Source organism: Protomyctophum parallelum (genome assembly GCF_964188405.1).
Source record: "Protomyctophum parallelum genome assembly, chromosome: 5".
Lineage (NCBI taxonomy): Eukaryota > Metazoa > Chordata > Actinopteri > Myctophiformes > Myctophidae > Protomyctophum > Protomyctophum parallelum.
The window spans coordinates 17,511,227-17,532,183 of NC_139702.1; the positions used below are offsets into that span (position 1 = coordinate 17,511,227).

At 44.9% G+C, this 20,957-nt stretch overlaps 2 protein-coding genes across 2 annotated transcripts in view; one reads left to right on the plus strand and one right to left on the minus strand.

Annotated features, from left to right (window-relative positions):
- The window catches only part of rps15a (ribosomal protein S15a), a 619,775-nt gene that overhangs the window by 391,725 nt on the left and 207,093 nt on the right, over positions 1-20,957 (minus strand). The window lies entirely within an intron of this gene.
- The window catches only part of LOC310858241 (xylosyltransferase 1-like), a gene marked incomplete at its 3' end in the record, with an annotated part of 175,794 nt that overhangs the window by 59,953 nt on the left and 94,884 nt on the right, over positions 1-20,957 (plus strand). The window contains exons 2-3 of the mRNA XM_083764349.1: positions 11,637-12,101; positions 14,170-14,458. Of these exons, the coding sequence (XP_083620475.1) occupies positions 11,637-12,101; positions 14,170-14,458 (754 nt within the window). The remainder of the gene's footprint in view (positions 1-11,636; positions 12,102-14,169; positions 14,459-20,957) is intronic.

A 20,957-nucleotide genomic window follows, 5' to 3' on the forward strand; every position in this document is an offset into this window, starting at 1 on the left:
AGAGATATATCATATATTTGTACTTTACTTGCGTGCGTGCGTGCGTGAGCGAGTGTGCACGTGCGTGTGTGTGCGAGTGTGCACGTGCGTGTGCAAAGTAAACTCGCTCCTGGGAGTTGTAGTTTAAAGATATATACAACCCGGAACATACAGTATTATAAAATGTGTGTAGATCGGCTATTTTCAAATGGCCAAAATGGATATATGGCTGAAGTATATAGTTACTGTTTTGTAATCATAATCATAAATCTTGACTTACTTTGACTTATTCCTGTAGGCTCCTATAGGTGGAGCATATAGGGCCGCAATCACACCCCGCCATCGGACTCTGTTTTGGGGCAGTTTTCTTCAGCTGGGCCCACCGTAATCCGGTCGACTTTGCCTCACTCTCCTCCACTGATCGTCTCTCAGAAATCTACAAAGTATATCTAAAGTTTACAAGCTTGTGTAGATCTGCTTTTTCTTTTTTTTTTATCGTGGAAATGTGGAGAACATCTTTTATCCCATTCTGAACGGGAACCCATTTTGGTTTCATGGCTTTAACCCTGTGAGAACCACTGACATAGAAACATGGGCTTTAACCCTGTGAGAACCACTGACATAGAAACATAGGGTTTAACCCTGTGAGAACCACTGACATAGAAACATGGGCTTTAACCCTGTGAGAACCACTGACATAGAAACATGGGCTTTAACCCTGTGAGAACCACTGACATAGAAACATAGGGTTTAACCCTGTGAGAACCACTGACATAGAAACATGGCTTTAACCCTGTGAGAACCACTGATATAGAAACATGGGCTTTAACCCTGTGAGAACCACTGACATAGAAACATGGGCTTTAACCCTGTGAGAACCACTGACATAGAAACATGGGGTTTTAACCCTGTGAGAACCACTGACATAGAAACATGGCTTTTTCCAGAAAACTTTCATGATTTAGAAGACTTTTCTAGAACTGTCCTCATGGTCTAAATGGGTACTATTTAAGTACAGTAGCCTATACCGCCTCGGTGAATTAATCACAGCCTCGTTGGCGTTGACATTTTTTTCACATTTTTTTGTCCCTTCTTTTTGGAAGCTGAGGAGGTGTTTATTGTCACAGTATTCTGTACTGTACTGTACTCTGTACTGTACTCTGATGATGTCTTCATTGTCACAGTATTCTTTAATTTTACTTATTTTTCTTCAAGTGTCTGTCAGGTCAGAATGGGTTAATCAGACCAGTGTGTGTCCAGTGGAAACCTCGTATGAATCTGATCTCAGGTCAGAATGTGTTCATCAGACCAGTGTGTGTCCAGTGGAAACCTCATATGAATCTGATCTCAGGTCAGAATGCGTTAATCAGACCAGTGTGTGTCCAGTGGAAACCTCGTATGAATCTGATCTCAGGTCAGAATGGGTTAAACAATATTACACGAGAGGGTGTGGTTTAACGTGAATATTACATGAGAGGGATGCGGTAAGGAACGAGACGAAGTAGAGTTCCGCAAGCATCACTGAAGTGGCAATAATCACGTTATCCCATTCTGACCTGAGATCAGATTCATACGAGGTTTCCACTGGACACACACTGGTCTGATTAACCCATTCTGACCTGAGATCAGATTCTAAAAATGTCTTCTACATCCTGACAGTTTTCCATTCTGACCTGAGATCAGATTCATACGAGGTTTCCACTGGACACACACTGGTCTGATTAACCCATTCTGACCTGAGATCAGATTCTAAAAAAATGTCAGTCGTTCTTCGATTTTTCAAAAATAGCAGACCTACAAGCTCGTAGCGCGCCACTCGGTGGCGCGCTATGAGCTTGTAGATCTGCTATTTTTCAATAGCTAAAGCATAGCATGATAACACCAAAATGGGTTCCCGTTCAGAATGGGTTAAAACTAAGAAAATCACTGAAAATAAATATTTTCTTAATGACAGATGTAGTCACTACGACCACAAGTGTCCCAAGAAACTAGATATAGCCTAGCCACCGAGTTTGCTAGCGCTCTGGGAGAACAGAGCAGCTGAATTCTTTGTTCTGATTAGGTGGTGAACGGTGCTGGTTTAACCCACGGCTAGAAGGCCGTTTCAACCAATCGGATTGCTTCCTGGAAACGACCTGTTGTATAATTATATGTATACATGCATGTTACTGTACGGATGTGGTCCATATGCGGTCATTATGTGTCATGCAACGTTCTACACACACGCACACACACACACACACACACACACACACACACACACACACACACACACACGCGCGCATAAACACACATGCACGCACAATCGCACATGCTCCTTTCATCACTTAAGCATCGGGCTAGCTAGTTAAACGGCACACAAGAGGCTTCTGTATACATACAACACCAAAGCTATGGAGATCTCATTCAACATGCATTTGCACGCATGCACACACACACACACACACACGCACACACACACACACACACACACACACACACACACACATGTGACCGGCGGCGGCAGCATTCCTAACAGCTCTTTGCCTGTGAAAGAGAGAAGGCTATTGCATGGATTAGAAGACGGATCGCTCAGAAGCTATTTGTCTCCACAACGGAGCAGGGCCTCTCACTATGCTAGCACACTACGGTAGCCATAGCAACCAGCCCCCCCCCCCCCCCCCTACACCCCCCCCCCCCCCCCCCCCCCCCCCTTACTACTCTACTGTCACAAAGCTGCAGTATTTTCTGACTTTTCGGCGACGTCATCATCATGACGCAAAAGACTTGGTCTCAATCAGTCTTGTTTTCGTCGAAGACGAAAGATGTTCGTCGACTACCTTTGTTCACTGGCAAAAACTAAATTAAAACTAAATTAAAATGAATCTATGATGACTAAAACTAAGACTAAATATACTGACAATTTCGTCGACAAATAAAAACTAGACTAAAATGTTAGGAAGGGACTAGTGGACAAGAGATCCAGTATAAGTCATTTTACACTTGGTTGCATGCTGAAAATAGCAGATCTCTGTGAGCTTGTAGATCGGCAAGTGTAAAAACACTCATTACGACGGCATCAAGGCCCGCCAAAATACATTTTAGTCGACTAAATCAACTGTAGATTTAGTCGACTAAAATCTTATGACATTTAGTCGACTAAAACTAGACTAACACTAAGACATTCCAGGTGACTAAAATGTGACTACAACTAAATGAAGTTTCAGTCCAAAGACTATGACTAAAACTAAAATAGAAATTTGCTGCCAAAAACAACACTGGTCTCAATGTCGGACCGATCCACCCCTTTGTCAAGTCCCGCCCCCCTGGTTGTGGCGCCGCTCCTCTTCGCACCCATTGGTTGCCGTTTCGTGGTTGGACAAAAATCCCCTCTCTCTCTCTCTCCATCCACTACCATTGTCTCTCTCTCTCTCTCTCCATCCACTAACAGGTTTTCCAGTTGCTTCGTGTTGATATTCTGTGCGTTCAATTCTTATTTTTACCCATTCTGACCTGAGATCAGATTCTAAAAATGTCTTCTACATCCTGACAGTTTTCTGACAAAGCTATGTTTCTATGCCAGTCGTTCTTCGATTTTTCAAAAATAGCAGACCTACAAGCTCGTAGCGCGCCACTCGGTGGCGCGCTACGAGCTGTGCTACATCACAGATGCAGCACAGTGACTGCAGGGCATGTCATGTTTGTTTTTAGTTTTTTTTTAAACAAAAATTATGTTTTAGCAAATTCACGAATCAGACCTGTCTGAAGTGAGTGGTGCTGTACTTGTGCTGTACGTATACTGTACTGTAAGCCCTCATCCCTGGCCTGTGTGTGTGTGTGTGTGTGTGTGTGTGTGTGTGTGTGTGTGTGTGTGTGTGTGTGTGTGTGTGTGTGTGTGTGTGTGTGTGTGTGTGTGTGTGTGTGTGTGTGTGTGTGTGTGTGTGTGTGTGTGTGTGTGTGTGTGTGTGTGTGTGTGTGTGTGCACACGTGGAACACTTAGTTCTCTATGGAATGCATGTTCTTAGGGCTTAGCGTGTCCAGTGCGGTATCAGTATCGCTAGCAGCACGCTGTAGCTTATGATAGTACAAACTGTGCCATTTGAGGCTATGATTCCCTGCTTACATTTGATATGACATGAAAAAACGAAAATTCAAAAAGGTCCAACGGCAGCCCCTACTATAGCTCTGTCAAATGTAGTCTGCACATATGAGTGAGGAGTCTGAACACAACACAAGATCACAACACATGGTATCGGTAAGCCAGATGGAGTATAAGATGAGCGGCTAAAGCCAGATGGAGTATAAGATGAGCGGCTAAAGCCAGACGGAGTATAAGATGAGCAGCTAAAGCCAGATGGAGTATAAGATGAGCGGCTAAAGCCAGATGGAGTATAAGATGAGCGGCTAAAGCCAGATGGAGTATAAGATGAGCGGCTAAAGCCAGACGGAGTATAAGATGAGCGGCTAAAGCCAGACGGAGTATAAGATGAGCGGCTAAAGCCAGATGGAGTATAAGATGAGCGGCTAAAGCCAGATGGAGTATAAGATGAGCGGCTAAAGCCAGATGGAGTATAAGATGAGCGGCTAAAGCCAGATGGAGTGTAGGATGTCTTCAGCAGTCAGAGTCGGTGAGCGTTGTTTAACCCGTTCTGACCCGAGATCAGATCCTATAAATGTCTTCTACATCCTGACAGTTTTCTGAAAAAGCTATGTTTCTATGTCAGTGGTTTAAAAAAAAAATAGCAGACCTACAAGCTCGTAGCTTGTAGGTCTGCTATTTTTCAATAGCTAAAGCATAGTAAGCAAAAGGGTCCCCGCCCAACATGGTTTAGGCCACAGAGCAGAGCGGTGTTTTGTTGCAGCTAAAGTGCTTTGCTTCAACAACATGCGTATAGCCGGGGTCTGAAAATACAGATCCCGGGGTCTGAAAGCACAGATCCCGGGGTCTGAAAGGACAGCCTTTTGCCCTTCGTCCAATTCACCGTCCTGTGTCCTCCTTTCTCTCCTCGTGTGTCCTCCGAACGACGGAGCTCAGAGTGAAGGTATCCGTTTCCCTCCACTAGAGTAAACACTAAACACACACGCACGCACGCACGCACCCAAGCATGCACGCACACACGGATGCATATACGTTTGTGCATGTGTACGCAGGCAGGCAGGCAGGCAGGCAGGCAGGCTGGCTGGCTGGCTGGCAGGCAGGCAGGCAGGCTGGCTGGCTGGCTGGCTGGCTGGCTGGCTGGCTGGCTGGCAGGCAGGCAGGCAGGCAGGCAGGCAGGCAGGCAGGCAGGCAGGCAGGCTGGCTGGCTGGCTGGCTGGCTGGCTGGCTGGCTGGCAGGCTGGCTGGCTGGCTGGCAGCTGGCAACTCAAATCTTTGCTTCTGGGAGGAGGGTCCCTGGAACAACATATTTTGAGATGGGGGTCGGAGGCTGGCAATTACATATAATAATTCTAGGGGTTCCTTGATTGACAAGAGAACGGCTGGCAGAAAACTGTCAGGATTTAGAAGGCATTTGTAGTCCTCAGTCCTCAGGTTTAACCCATTTTGTGCGGGAACCCCTTTTGGTGTTAGCATCACGTTATGCTTTAGCTATTGAAAAATAGCAGATCTACAAGCTCATAGCGCGCCACAGAGTGGCGCGCTACGAGCTTGTAGGTCTGCTATTTTTGAAAAATCGAAGAACGACTTGACATTTTTAGAATCTGATCTCAGGTCAGAATGGGTTAATCAGACCAGTGTGTGTCCAGTGGAAACCTCATATGAATCTGATCTCAGGTCAGAATGGGTTAACCCTTGGCCTACAATTCACGGAAAAAACGGAATTAATCGAAAAATCTAAACCTCCCGTTAACGGAAAAAACGGAATGACAATCAATATCAGTTATCGCGGGGTCAAAAGAGCAAAAAAATTTATTTTTTCGCTAATATCACTAATGTTGGATGTAATTTACCAAAAAACGGCCGAAATCCGCGTGATCGTGCGCTATCGTGCACGCGCGCCGTCTCTATGTGCGTCGCTGTAAAAAATGTGATATTTTGCGATCTTTTGGGGTTGATTTGAGGTTAATTTGACTTAGTTATGAAAAATATAGCATTAGCTTAGCAATCCGGACCAGCCAAGCTATTGACTAGGGTCAAAATACTACAGGATGTTGTTGATCGTTCAACCGGAAGTGACTTAGGAAGATTCGTCTATTTTGGCCAAAATCAGCATCATGGTGCTTTCCCGCCATCTGGTGGCGAATCGAGAGAATACATTTGCAATGAATGAAGAAAAAAAAAACATCTCTTCAATCCACCAGATCTTTCTTGTATGTTAAAACGATGAATTAAAAATATGCCAATTTGTTACCCAAACAAAAAAATTGGGACTGGCATTCCAAGGGTTAATCAGACCAGTGTGTGTCCAGTGGAAGCCTCATATGAATCTGATCTCAGGTCAGAATGTTTTAAATGGGTTATGCGCTGGAAGCGCATATATAGGGATTTGTGTGTGTTTTAAGGTGATCAGTCGTCTAAGACGTTGTTATACACGCAGGATTACACGCAGGATCACTTTCACACCTGAGGACACTTCTCCAATCATCCTGCTCCCCATATAAGACTGGACTCATTCCACACAGACACTGCCAGTACATACACTCTGTTCCATTACATACACTCTGTTCCATTACATACACTCTGTTCCAGTACATACACTCTGTTCCAGTACATACACTCTGTTCCAGTACATACACTCTGTTCCAGTACACACACTCTGTTCCAGTACATACACTCTGTTCCAGTGCATACACTCTGTTCCAGTACATACACTCTGTTCCAGTACATACACTCTGTTCCAGTGCATACACTCTGTTACAGTACATACACTCTGTTCCAGTACACACACTCTGTTCCAGTACATACACTCTGTTCCAGTGCATACACTCTGTTCCAGTACATACACTCTGTTCCAGTACATACACTCTGTTCCAGTACATACACTCTGTTCCAGTACATACACTCTGTTCCAGTACATACACTCTGTTCCAGTACATACACTCTGTTCCAGTACATACACTCTGTTCCAGTACATACACTCTGTTCCAGTACATACACTCTGTTCCAGTACATACACTCTGTTCCAGTACATGCACTCTGTTCCAGTACATGCACTCTGTTCCAGTACATACACTCTGTTCCAGTACATACACTCTGTTCCAGTACATACACTCTGTTCCAGTACATACACTCTGTTCCATTACATACACTCTGTTCCAGTGCATACACTCTGTTCCAGTACATACACTCTGTTCCAGTACATACACTATGTTCCAGTACATACACTCTGTTCCAGTACATACACTCTGTTCCAGTACATACACTCTGTTCCAGTACATACACTCTCTGTTCCCGAGATGTTTTCCTTGTAGTTCTGTCTTCGTCGTGTGCCTTTTGGTATTTTGGACATTAAACGCTTCGTGTAAGGTTGGCTTTTTTGGACTCTTTGAACTGTTTTGCGTCCCTGCTTTAAGTTTGAACAGTTTAGCTTTTCCCTCCCTGTGTTTTTGCTTGCAACCTTTGTAACTTCTGTGTAAAGCTTTTCCGTTGTTTGGATTTAATAAATAAGTTAATTTGAACTCTCTGCGCTTGGGTTCTATCTCCTGCTGATCGTGACACTGAGAGGAGGAAGAGAAGGAGATATTAGTAGGAGAGACGCCATGGCAGCAGAGAGAGAGGGACAGACAGACAGACAGACAGACAGACAGCCTGGAGGGTTGAACAACCCACAGTTTTCTGATGTCTATGTCAGCGGTTCTCAAACTATTTAATGTCAATGACCTGCAAAAATTATCTGTATCGGACCCCCTATCTGAAAATATGTTGTTCCTTCCAGCAGGCACCCCTCCCTCCCCCAGAAGCAAAGATACCAGTTAAAAACATTTTGCTCTGAGAGAATATACTGTATATATTATTCACAGATTTGCACCACATTTTCACCATTTCTGACTTCAAGCTACCGTGCTATTATTATGAGCTTGTAGATCATCATAAGGCTTTAACACATTCTGACCTGAGATCAGATTCATACGAGGTTTCCACTGGACACACACTGGTCTGATTAACCCATTCTGACCTGAGATCAGATTCATACGAGGTTTCCACTGGACACACACTGGTCTGATTACAACACCAAAAGGTGCAGTTTCCCGTCCAGAATAAGACAGAGATGTTGGGGAGGAAAGAAATAAAGAAATATAGCGTTGTGAGCATCAGAGCGTCTACAGAGCGTGTCTTTGACTGGGAGAATATTGCTCATTCTGTCTCTCCTTCTCTCTCTCTGTCTTACCTCGGTTTTTTTATCACACCCTCTGCACCTCTCTCGTCTTCTCTCTCTCTCTGTCCGTGTGTGTGTGTGTGTGTGTGTGTGTGTGTGTGTGTGTGTGTGTGTGTGTGTGTGTGTGTGTGTGTGTGTGTGTGTGTGTGTGTGTGTGTGTGTGTGTGTGTGTGTGTGTGTGTGTGTGTGTGTGTGTGTGTGTGTGCACGCGCGCGCGCGCGCGCGTGCGTGCGTGCGTGCGCGCGTGCGCGTGTGGGTCAGGCCAGCCAGGGAGCCGTCTCCAGACTATAATTGTACACACAGCTACAAGGTGTTTGCAGAGAGGAGAGGTTGATAACAGCTGTCTGTGTCCGTGTGTGTGTGTGTGTGTGTGTGTGTGTGTGTGTGTGTGTGCACAGAGGGTGATAGCAGCTCTTGGAGGTGGAACAACATTTTCTCTGGTTCTCTGTTAACATCTCACTCTGTTGTGGGTCTCACAGCACGCACGCACTCACGCACGCACGCACAACCGCACGCACGACACACACACAGCACACACAACACACACACAGCACATGCACGGCACACGCGCCACGCATATACACACTCATGCGCGCGGACACACAAACCACTTCACAGACATGCCGGTCCCTCTTTTGGTATAATGTGTTTACAGAACCCCCCCCCCCCCCCGTTGGAGGGAGAAGTTAATTGAAACGGGGGGGGGGGGGCTAATCTGATGATGGCACAGAGACCCCCAACCCATCCATCCTGAGACCCTTAGGGGTCCATCCTGAGACCCTTACGGGTCCATCCATCCTGAGACCCTTACGGGTCCATCCTGAGACCCTTACGGGTCCATCCATCCTGAGACCCTTACTCCAGGGCTCCACTGGGCGCGTCTGCGTCGCGTCTGCGTCGCGTCTCCGTCAACCTCGGGAATGTGCCCTTTTAATCAATGGAGGGTGGCTCCACTGCCCGCATTGCGTTGCGTTGTGCTGCGTTCGGTGACAAAAGAATTGCCCCGGTTCGTTTTTTGACGCACGCACGCGTTGACAGCAACATAAAAGAATGTTGCTGACGCGCAGTTTTCAAATGCCCGCGGTGGAGCACCTCTAGCGTGACGTTGACGTTGTCATGACACGAGCAGGACGCGACGGAGACGCGACGCGCCCAGTGGAGCCCTGGCGTTACGGGTCCATCCATCCTGAGACCCTTACAGGTCCATCCTGAGACCCTTACGGGTCCATCCTGAGACCCTTACGGGTCCATCCTGAGACCCTTACGGGTCCATCCTGAGACCCTTACGGGTCCATCCTGAGACCCTTACGGGTCCATCCTGAGACCCTTACGGGTCCATCCATCCTGAGACCCTTACGGGTCCATCCTGAGACCCTTACGGGTCCATCCTGAGACCCTTACGGGTCCATCCATCCTGAGACCCTTTCGGGTCCATCCTGAGACCCTTACGGGTTCATCCCGAGTACACACACTCTCTGTGTTAACCCATGCAGGCACATTTTAACGATTTTTCAAAAACAGCAGATCTACAAGCTCGTAACGCGCCACTCGGTGGCGGGCTACGAGCTTGGAGATCGACACGGACAGTAATTGGTCCGCCGACCCCCATCTGAAAATATGTTGTTCCAGAGAGTGAGACTATAGTTAGACTTTAGCTAGTTTTAGCTAAACTAAAGCATAAAAATAATGGTCAGAGTGGTTAATCAGACCAGTGTGTGTCCAGTGGAAACCTCGTATGAATCTGATCTCAGGTCAGAATGGCTTAAAAGCTATGAGGTGTTCCAGAGGTTAAAGCAACACTCCTGATTGTCCACCGCGGCGTAAATAACATAAACTCCCTTCATTTCACGGATCACGGCTCCGCACGCGGTCGCTAGCAGGCCGCCCGCGCGTGTGCCTGCCGCGCCGATGGTTATAATCCGCCATTTTGCACTTGGCTGCGCATCACAGGCACGCAGCCAATAAGTTTAAGCGGGAGCCCATGATGCGCTAAATCCCCTCATTCGATAATATAGGCCTAATATACGTATATATATATATATATATATATATATATCTCACTCACTCACTGGTGATCCTGTTCTTCTAATATACGTATACATACCTTACTCACTGGTGATTTCCTGTTGTCTCACCGATAGCGATAGGTTTTCCATATACGGGACGTGAGGGGAAGCACTTTACTTTTCTGTCTGTCTGTCTGTCTGTCTGTCTGTCTGTCGTTTTGAGGGGTGCTAGCCCCCTCCTATAGCCAGCTAGCTTCCTGTGGCTTTGTGTGTACCATCATGGTATTGAGGATACAAATCAGATTATGTGACGTGAATTCTCCATTCATTGTCAAAATGTGAATTTAATGTTTGTGACGGACGGAAAAATCTACAATAATAGCTGAGTTTAGGAAGGGGAGGGACAGGAAAGTGAGGATGCCAATCGTGATTGGCCGAAACATGATGGCGTATGATGATGTACCCCCCCCCCCCCCCTCACTTCACATGTTTTTTTTCTTGAAAAACGACACGATTTCACCTCCACGTCTTTACCTGTAAAACGGTGACAGTGAAAAAGGCCAGCTCAAATATACTCAAGTACTGAGATGAGGTCATGCTGATGCTGACCTCCTCAATTAACCCATTCTGACCTGAGATCAGATTCATACGAGGTTTCCACTGGACACACACTGGTCTGATTAACCCATTCTGACATGAGATCAGATTCATACGAGGTTTCCACTGGACACACACTGGTCTGATTAACCCATTCTGACCTGAGATCAGATTCATACGAGGTTTCCACTGGACACACACTGGTCTGATTAAGAACTGTTGGCTGGCAGAGGGCAAATTGACCCTAGCCTATCACTGCTGTATTGTCAATTAGTGAGCACCTGTATCTTTCCACCCTGCAATCAGCACAGCACACTCAGTTTGTCAAGCCTAGTTCTCTGCTCATTCTGTACAGACCACAGCAGCGTGTGCGTCTCCTTGTTGCGAGCACTGATGTCTTTATGTGCTGTTGTAAAAGTGTTTGGAAATGTGTGCATGTTTTTAGGCAGGTGATGTTTGTATTTTTAGCCAGTTGTATTTTGTTGATGGAAATTATTGTAATTTTATGTTTATGTTTTTTTTGTGTGTTTGCAGAACCACACACACGCATGCTTTCTGTACAACTCAACGTTCTTCATTAAAACCCTAAATCCAAACCCTAAACCCTAACCAACCTAACCCTAAACCCAAACCCTAAACCCTAAAAGTGCTCTGTTGTTCTTGACCGAACCGCCTGGAGCGGTGTAAAGCTTCCAAAATTCTACAAAATAGTGACGGTGAAGCTGACGGTGTTTCTGTCTTCTCTCCTCTCTCTCCCCAGGACGGGTACCACTCGCATCGGCCCAAGGAGAAACCCAGACTGGACCAGCAGAACCAGATCCAGAACCAGGAGAGACCCAGAGTGGACCAGAGTGGACCCAACAGACTGGACTCTGGTGGTCCCAGACCGGACCAGAGCAGCCACAACAACAACAACAATGAGAACTCGGTGCCCAAAGACTTTGACAACAACAACATAGACAACAGCAACTTCGGCGCCCGCTCGCAGCCCCAGCGGCAGTCGCTAGGGGGCGCCAGCAGCAAGCAGCAGCAGCGGGGGCGGGATCAGCGGGAGCAGCGCCTGCAGGAGAATGCCCTCGGCGCCCAGCAGGCGGGCCGCGGTTCCAACGAGGTGCTAGCTGTGGCGCGCCAGCCGCTGGTAGTCGCTAATAACAATAACAACAGCAACGGCACCCCCTATCAACGCCATGTGGGAGCCACGCGGCAACATCACCGAACCTCACAGGTATAAGGGGGGGTGGGGTTATATCAGCGTTGTTTTTGGCAGCACATTTTTATTTTAGTTTGAACCCATTCTGACCTGAGATCAGATTCATACGAGGTTTCCACTGGACACACACTGGTCTGATTAACCCATTCTGACCTGAGATCAGATTCATACGAGGTTTCCACTGGACACACACTGTGTCTGATTAATCATAGTCTCTTGAATAGTATTTATTTAGTTTTAGTCACATTTTTATTTTAGTTTTAGTCATAGTCTCTTGAATAGTATTTATTTAGTTTTAGTCACATTTTTATTGTAGTTTTAGTCATAGTCTCTTGAATAGTATTTATTTAGTTTTAGTCACATTTTTGTCACCTGGGATGTTTTAGTGTTTAGTCTAGTTTTAGTCGACTAAATCTACAGTTGATTTAGTCGACTAAAATCTATTTTGGTGGGCCTTGATGGCGTCATAATGGCTGTTTTACACTTGCTGAAAATAACCGATCTACAAGCTTTTAGATCGGCTATTTTTAGCATGCAAACAAATGTAAAATGACTTATACTGGATCTCTTATTCTCTTGTTGTTTTCGTCGATTAAAACTAAGACGAAAAACGTTCATCGACTACCTTTTTTCCACTGACGAAAACTAAATGGAAACTAAAGGAAAACTAAGCTATATGTTGACTAAAACTAAGACTAAATATACTGACAATTTCGTCAACAAATAAAAACTAGACTAAAATGTTAGGAAGGGACAAAAGATCCAGGATAAGTCTGGTTGTCTGGCGTTAGTAATCCACCTGGTTTGTAATTGCATCGTGAACTCTTTAACAAAATGAACCTTATTGAAGAGCAGCAGAAAAATATAACGTCTCACGTTCCAAACATTTTGAAGACTTTTGACCTTTAACCCTAATAAAAGTAGGTACAATAATTGTAATATATGTTATTTTGTTATCATTAGAATGTCTAGAACATGTTTTATTCATTATTGTGAAAGATATCCCCCAAATGTAAATGATTAATTTATTATATCATTATTATACATTTTTCATCAAACTTTTCTTTTTTTTTTTTTTTTTTAACATATTTTTTAGTCTTAGTCCTAGTAGTACAAAGTAATAGTAAGGTTGAAATCATTTTTTTGCAAGTAGAAATTAATGCGGGTCTTAGAGGGTTAATTGTCGCATTCCTTTATTACCCGGGTGCCTTTTTTTTTACCCCTTCAGAATGAGACAGAATGAGACTGGGGAAATGACTAGGATCTGGTTTGGACAGCGCTGCGGTAAAGGTCTCAAACAAGCTGTTATCAAACGCTTCTCAAAGAATCACTGAGCCTCGGGCTGATCCCTGATTTTTTCTTTATTTTTTTCCCCTTTTTTTTCTAAGAATGTTATTATAATAAAAATAGCAATTGTGTCATTTGTGTATTGTGTATATAGCCTACATGTATGTATTTATTATGAAGAGGGCCGCGCTAGGCGATTGACAGGAGTGTTGTTTTCGTCGACTAAAACTAAGACGAAAAATGTTCGTCGACTACCTTTTTCCACTGAAGAAAACTAAATGAAAACTAAATTAAAACTATGCTATGGTGACTAAAACTAAGACTAAATATACTGACAATTTCGTCAACAAATAAAAACTAGACTAAAATGTTAGGAAGGGACTAGTGGACAACAGATCCAGTATAAGTCATTTTACACTAAGGTTGCATGCTGAAAATAGCCGATCTACAAGCTCACAACGCGTCGCAGTGCGACGCGTTGTGAGCTTGTAGATCGGCTATTTTCAGCAAGTGTAAAATAAGTAATTATGACGGCAACAAGGCCCGCAAAAATACATTTTAGTCGACTAAATCACCTGTAGATTTAGTGCGCACTGGCATTTCAGCACAGCAGCACGCAGTGCTGGTTTTATAAGGTCAATCGGATTATCACACCATAGCTGCCAATAGACCAAAGAGATTGTAACAGACGATTATGACAATTATTATGACAAAAAATAATTGGCGATTAGTGGATCATTCCGTAATAATAATTGAGACAACCCTGCTCACTCCCTCCCAGGGCCAGCAGACCCAGACCCAGACCCAGACCCGGTCCCAGACCCAGACCCAGACCCAGCACAGACACCAACACCCCCACAACAAGAGGCCGGTTGGGGCGACCGCCGCCGCCACAGCGCCCCTGGAGGTCGGAGGAGGCGGCTACGAGCAGCCACCCGCGTGCGACATCAGCGGGAAGGAGGCCATCTCGGCGCTGTCGCGCGCCAAGTCGAAGGAGTGCCGGCAGCAGATCGCCCAGGTCTACTGCCGGCACAGGGACGGGCGCCTGATGCCCGAGAAGGTCACGCGCTACTGCCCCCTGGAAGGTCAGTCTGTTGTTACTCGCTACTGCCCCCTGGAAGGTCAGTCTGTTGTTACTACTGCCCCCTGGAAGGTCAGTCTGTTGTTACTACTGCCCCCTGGAAGGTCAGTCTGTTGTTACTACTGCCCCCTGGAAGGTCAGTCTGTTGTTACTCACTACTGCCCCCTGGAAGGTCAGTCTGTTGTTACTCGCTACTGCCCCCTGGAAGGTCAGTCCCCCTCGCTACTGCCCCCTGGAAGGTCAGTCCCCCTCGCTACTGCCCCCTGGAAGGTCAGTCTGTTGTTACTCACTACTGCCCCCTGGAAGGTCAGTCTGTTGTTACTCACTACTGCCCCCTGGAAGGTCAGTCTGTTGTTACTCACTACTGCCCCCTGGAAGGTCAGTCTGTTGTTACTCGCTACTGCCCCCTGGAAGGTCAGTCTGTTGTTACTCACTACTGCCCCCTGGAAGGTCAGTCTGTTGTTACTACTGCCCCCTGGAAGGTCAGTCTGTTGTTACTACTGCCCCCTGGAAGGTCAGTCCGTTGTTACTACTGCCCCCTGGAAGGTCAGTCCGTTGTTACTACTGCCCCCTGGAAGGTCAGTCTGTTGTTACTACTGCCCCCTGGAAGGTCAGTCTGTTGTTACTACTGCCCCCTGGAAGGTCAGTCCGTTGTTACTACTGCCCCCTGGAAGGTCAGTCCGTTGTTACTACTGCCCCCTGGAAGGTCAGTCCGTTGTTACTACTGCCCCCTGGAAGGTCAGTCTGTTGTTACTCACTACTGCCCCCTGGAAGGTCAGTCTGTTGTTACTACTGCCCCCTGGAAGGTCAGTCTGTTGTTACTACTGCCCCCTGGAAGGTCAGTCTGTTGTTACTACTGCCCCCTGGAAGGTCAGTCTGTTGTTACTACTGCCCCCTGGAAGGTCAGTCTGTTGTTACTACTGCCCCCTGGTAGGTCAGTCTGTTGTTACTACTGCCCCCTGGAAGGTCAGTCCGTTGTTACTACTGCCCCCTGGAAGGTCAGTCCGTTGTTACTACTGCCCCCTGGAAGGTCAGTCTGTTGTTACTACTGCCCCCTGGAAGGTCAGTCTGTTGTTACTACTGCCCCCTGGAAGGTCAGTCTGTTGTTACTACTGCCCCCTGGAAGGTCAGTCTGTTGTTACTACTGCCCCCTGGAAGGTCAGTCTGTTGTTACTACTGCCCCCTGGAAGGTCAGTCTGTTGTTACTACTGCCCCCTGGAAGGTCAGTCTGTTGTTACTACTGCCCCCTGGAAGGTCAGTCCGTTGTTACTACTGCCCCCTGGAAGGTCAGTCCGTTGTTACTACTGCCCCCTGGAAGGTCAGTCCGTTGTTAGGAAACAGACATATTAACACATTCTGACCTGAGATCAGATTCTAAAAATGTCTTCTATGTCAGTCGCTCTTTGATTTTTCAAAAATAGCAGATCTACAAGCTCATAGCGCGCCACTCGGTGGCGCGCTATGAGCCTCCCAATGTATGAATGAATGAACCTTCACCTCCCGATGTATGAATGAATGAACCTTCACCTCCCAATGTATGAATGAATGAACCTTCACCTCCCAATGTATGAATGAATGAACCTTCACCTCCCAATGTATGAATGAATGAACCTTCACCTCCCAATGTATGAATGAATGAACCTTCACCTCCCAACGTATGAATGAATGAACCTTCACCTCCCAACGTATGAATGAATGAACCTTCACCTCCCAATGTATGAATGAATGAACCTTCACCTCCCAACGTATGAATGAATGAACCTTCACCTCCCAATGTATGAATGAATGGACCTTCACCTCCCAATGTATCAATGAATGAACCTTCACCTCCAAATGTATGAATGAATGAACCTTCACCTCCCAATGTATGAATGAATGAACCTTCACCTCCCAATGTATGAATGAATGAACCTTCACCTCCCAACGTATGAATGAATGAACCTTCACCTCCCAACGTATGAATGAATGAACCTTCACCTCCCAATGTATGAATGAATGAACCTTCACCTCCCAACGTATGAATGAATGAACCTTCACCTCCCAATGTATGAATGAATGAACCTTCACCTCCCAACGTATGAATGAATGAACCTTCACCTCCCAATGTATGAATGAATGGACCTTCACCTCCCAATGTATGAATCAATGGACCTTCACCTCCCAATGTATGAATGAATGGACCTTCACCTCCCAATGTATGAATGAATGAACCGTTATAAAGCGCTTTGAGCACTTGGAAAAGCGCTATGAAAATGCAATTCATTATCGTATTTCTTGTGGTGTGTCAAAACATTGGCCACTTTGTATTCCGTTTGAATAGTTTCCCCACGATCAATTTCCATCAAGCGTTGCGTACGAGCGGTCCCTACCTGACCGAGAACCATCGACCGTGTGCTTAACAGAGTGGACGTTCTGTCATCTCATCTTTATTATTTTCAACAGAGGTTGAGAGAGACGGCTACAGGGACACTTTGAGTAGCTGGCCGTGTTGGTGAATTGATAGAACGGTAGTTCTATCAATTAGTGCTTTTATAGAAGACACAGGACATGATGTTAAATATCCAAGGTGCCCTATAGGGGGCGTCCTGTACTCTCTGAGTATATGCACGCTTTGCACACGACCTCATATACCATAGATTTAATGCATTCTGACCTGAGATCAGATTCATACGAGGTTTCCACTGGACAACACACTGGTCTGATGAACCCATTCTGACCTGAGATCAGATTAAAAAAATGTCACAGTCGTTCTTCGATTTTTCAAAAATAGCAGACCTACAAGCTCGTAGCGCGCCACTCGGTGGCGCGCTATGAGCTTGTAGGTCTGCTATTTTTCAATAGCTAAAGCATAACATAGTGCTAACACCAAAATGGGTTCCCGCGCAGAATGGGTTAATGCATTGTATGCTACTTTTGACGTGGACATTTTTCAGAATAAAGGCGCAGAGGAAGCAGGTTTTACTCTGAAAAGCCCTGCCTTCCCCCCAAAAAACGGGAGGTATATTAATGTTCCATTTAATACTACCTCGCGATGTCACATCTGATCTCTCTTTAGAAGCGTTAATATTAGAGGCGTATCTGCAATATGGCGGCACCGAGTGCCGCGTTACGAGCTTGTAGATCTGCTATTTTTCAATAGCTAAAGCATAACATAATGCTAACACCTAAAGGGGTTCCCGCCCAAAATGGGTCCAATTTATTCAACAGCATACTGTATATACAGTCTAGTTGGATGTAATGCAGCTACATTAAATGAACAGGAAGAAACACAGAGAATAAATAACTAAAAACATAACTGGCAGCTGTCAACGTTCCTGCTTGCGGTGATTTTCCATATTATAATATATCTTTTATCATCACTGTTGTGTTCTTCCTGCGATGCACACTTTATTTTTAATCCATTTAGACCTGAGCTCTAAATCCTAACAGTTTTCTGAAAAAAAACCCTATGTTTCTATGTGTCAGTGGTGCTCAAACTATCTCATGTCGAGGACCCCTAAAACATTACATGTATTTGGCCTCCTACCCCGATCTGAACCCCCCCCCCCCCCCCCCCCCCCCCCAGAAGCTATAAGATGTTCGCTCTGAAAGAATAGAAGATTTCCGCCACACTTTCACGATTACTTTCAAAGAATAGCTGATCTACAAGCTCGTACCGCGCTATGAGCTTGTAGATCTGCTATTTTTCCAATAGCTATAAGTATAACATAATGCTTATATAGGACACCTAAAGGGTGTTCTCCCGGGTCAGAGCGGGTTAACCCATTTCGCCTGACGTCTTTTTTTTTTAAATGTATTTTTTTCTGAAAAACCTCATGTTTCTATATCGGTGGTTCTCAATATTTCATGTCAGGGACCCCCCAAAATATATGAAATTGGCCGCTGACCCCCCCCCCCCATCTGAAAATGTGTTGTTTCAGGGACCCCCACCTCCCAGAAGCAAAGATTTTAGTTAAAAAACGTTCTTCTCTGAAAGAGTATTTATATATTCAAAGCTTTGCACCACATATTCATGATTTTTCAAAAATACCAGACCTACAAGCTCGTAGCGCGCCACTCGGTGCCGCGCTATGAGCTTGTAGATCTGCTACTGTATTTTTCCAATAGCTATAAGTATCCCATAATGCTTTATATAGGACCCTAAAGGGTGTTCTCCGGTCAGAACGGGTTAATAGGCAATAAGAAAACAATATCACCGGAGCGGAGAAGAAATAGAACGCCGTCTGGTCACTCAGGCTTAGCCCATTCTGGGCGGGAACCCCTTTTGGTGTTAGCATTATGCTATAGCTATTGAAAAATAGCAGATCTACAAGCTCATAGCGCGCCAACGAGTGGTGCGCTACGAGCTTGTAGGTCTGCTATTTTTTGAAAAATCAAAGAATTTCGAAACATAGCTTTTTCAGAAAACTGTCAGGATGTAGAAGACATTTTAGAATCTGATCTCAGGTCAGAATGGTAAACTGTCAGGATGTAGAAGACATTTTTAGAATCTGATCTCAGGTCAGAATGGTAAACTGTCAGGATTTAGAAGACATTTGTAGAATCTGATCTCGGGTCAGAATGGTAAACTGTCAGGATGTATAGAAGACATTTGTAGAATCTGATCTCAGGTCAGAATGGTAAACTGTCAGGATGTAGAAGACATTTGTAGAATCTGATCTCAGGTCAGAATGGGTTATAGGAAACAAACAGGAGAGATGTGTCTCGTCGTCCTGATGAGTAATTGGTGGAATAAATTTGCAGGAGAAAACGGCGGATCTGCTGCCTAACGTTTTCTACACAAATTGCTTTCCAATTTTCCGTTTGATCAGTCAAGCTGGACGACAGAAGTTTCCCCCCCCCCCCCCCCCGTGTCTGTCTTTTCTTATAAACACACGTGCACGTGCACGTGCACAAACCCACCGCATACAAGCACCCACCCACGCATACAAGCACCCATGCGTACAAGCACGCACGCACGCATTTAGCCTACACTTTTCCCAAGTGCAATACATTACATTACATAATGGACATTATGCCTGTCTGTGGATTTCATGATCAAGAGTTGCTACCATCGGGAACAGCATACACACACACACTCACAAGCACACGCACAGCCACACACACGCACGCACACACACACACACACACACACACACACACACACACACACACACACACACACGCACGCATGCACGCACGCACACGGATAAACGTATACCCACGGAATATTATATATATACAAGACATTGTAAATAATATTCTTGTGCTTTTCTCTCTGAAAAGAAAAAAAGCTGTTATACTTTTTTAGTGAGCAAAAGAAGGGCGTCATTTCTGTCAATTATTTTATAATATGCTGCATATTGTCCCCCACTCTGAATTATTGTTTCACCAGATTAACCCATTCTGAATGGGAACCCATTTTGGTGTTAGCATCATGCTATGCTTTAGCTATTGAAAAATAGCAGATCTACAAGCTCGTAGCGCGCCACCGAGTGGCGCGCTACGAGCTTGTAGGTCTGCTATGTTTGAAAAATCGAAGAATGACTGACATTTTTAGAATCTGATCTCAGGTCAGAATGGGTTCATCAGACCAGTGTGTGTCCGGTGGAAACCTCGTATGAATCTGATCTCAGGTCAGAATGGGTTCATCTGATTCCGTCGCAATCGATTGCCCGTCCACCTACAACTAATAGGGATGTCCCGATCCCGATACCGCCATTTCTGTGTTTGCCGATACCGAATACAGATACCAGTGTCGTGATCTCATGTTGTGTTTATAGCTATCTAGCTATATATCTGGTGTTGTGTTTATAGCTATTGTTGCGGTCTCCAAACAAAGTATATAAGAAACACAAGTGGCTCGAATTGGAGACCCCAACATAAAGGAAGGACATCACAACATATCTATCTATATATCTGGTGTTGTGTTTATAGCTATCTATCTATATATCTGGTGTTGTGTTTATAGCTATCTATCTATATATCTGGTGTTGTGTTTATAGCTATCTATCTATATATCTGGTGTTGTGTTTATAGCTATCTAGATATATATCTGGTGTTGTGTTTATAGCTATCTATCTATCTATATATCTGGTGTTGTGTTTATAGCTATCTATCTATATATCTGGTGTTGTGTTTATAGCTATCTATCTATATATTTGGTGTTGTGTTTATAGCTATCTAGATATATATCTGGTGTTGTGTTTATAGCTATCTATCTATCTATATATCTGGTGTTGTGTTTATAGCTATCTATCTATATATCTGGTGTTGTGTTTATAGCTATCTAGCTATATATCTGGTGTTGTGTTTATAGCTATCTATCTATATATCTGGTGTTGTTTTTATAGCTATCTATCTATATATCTGGTGTTGTGTTCATAGCTATCTAGCTATATATCTGGTGTTGTGTTTATAGCTATCTATCTATATATCTGGTGTTGTGTTTATAGCTATCTAGCTATATATCTGGTGTTGTGTTTATAGCTATCTAGCTATATATCTGGTGTTGTGTTTATAGC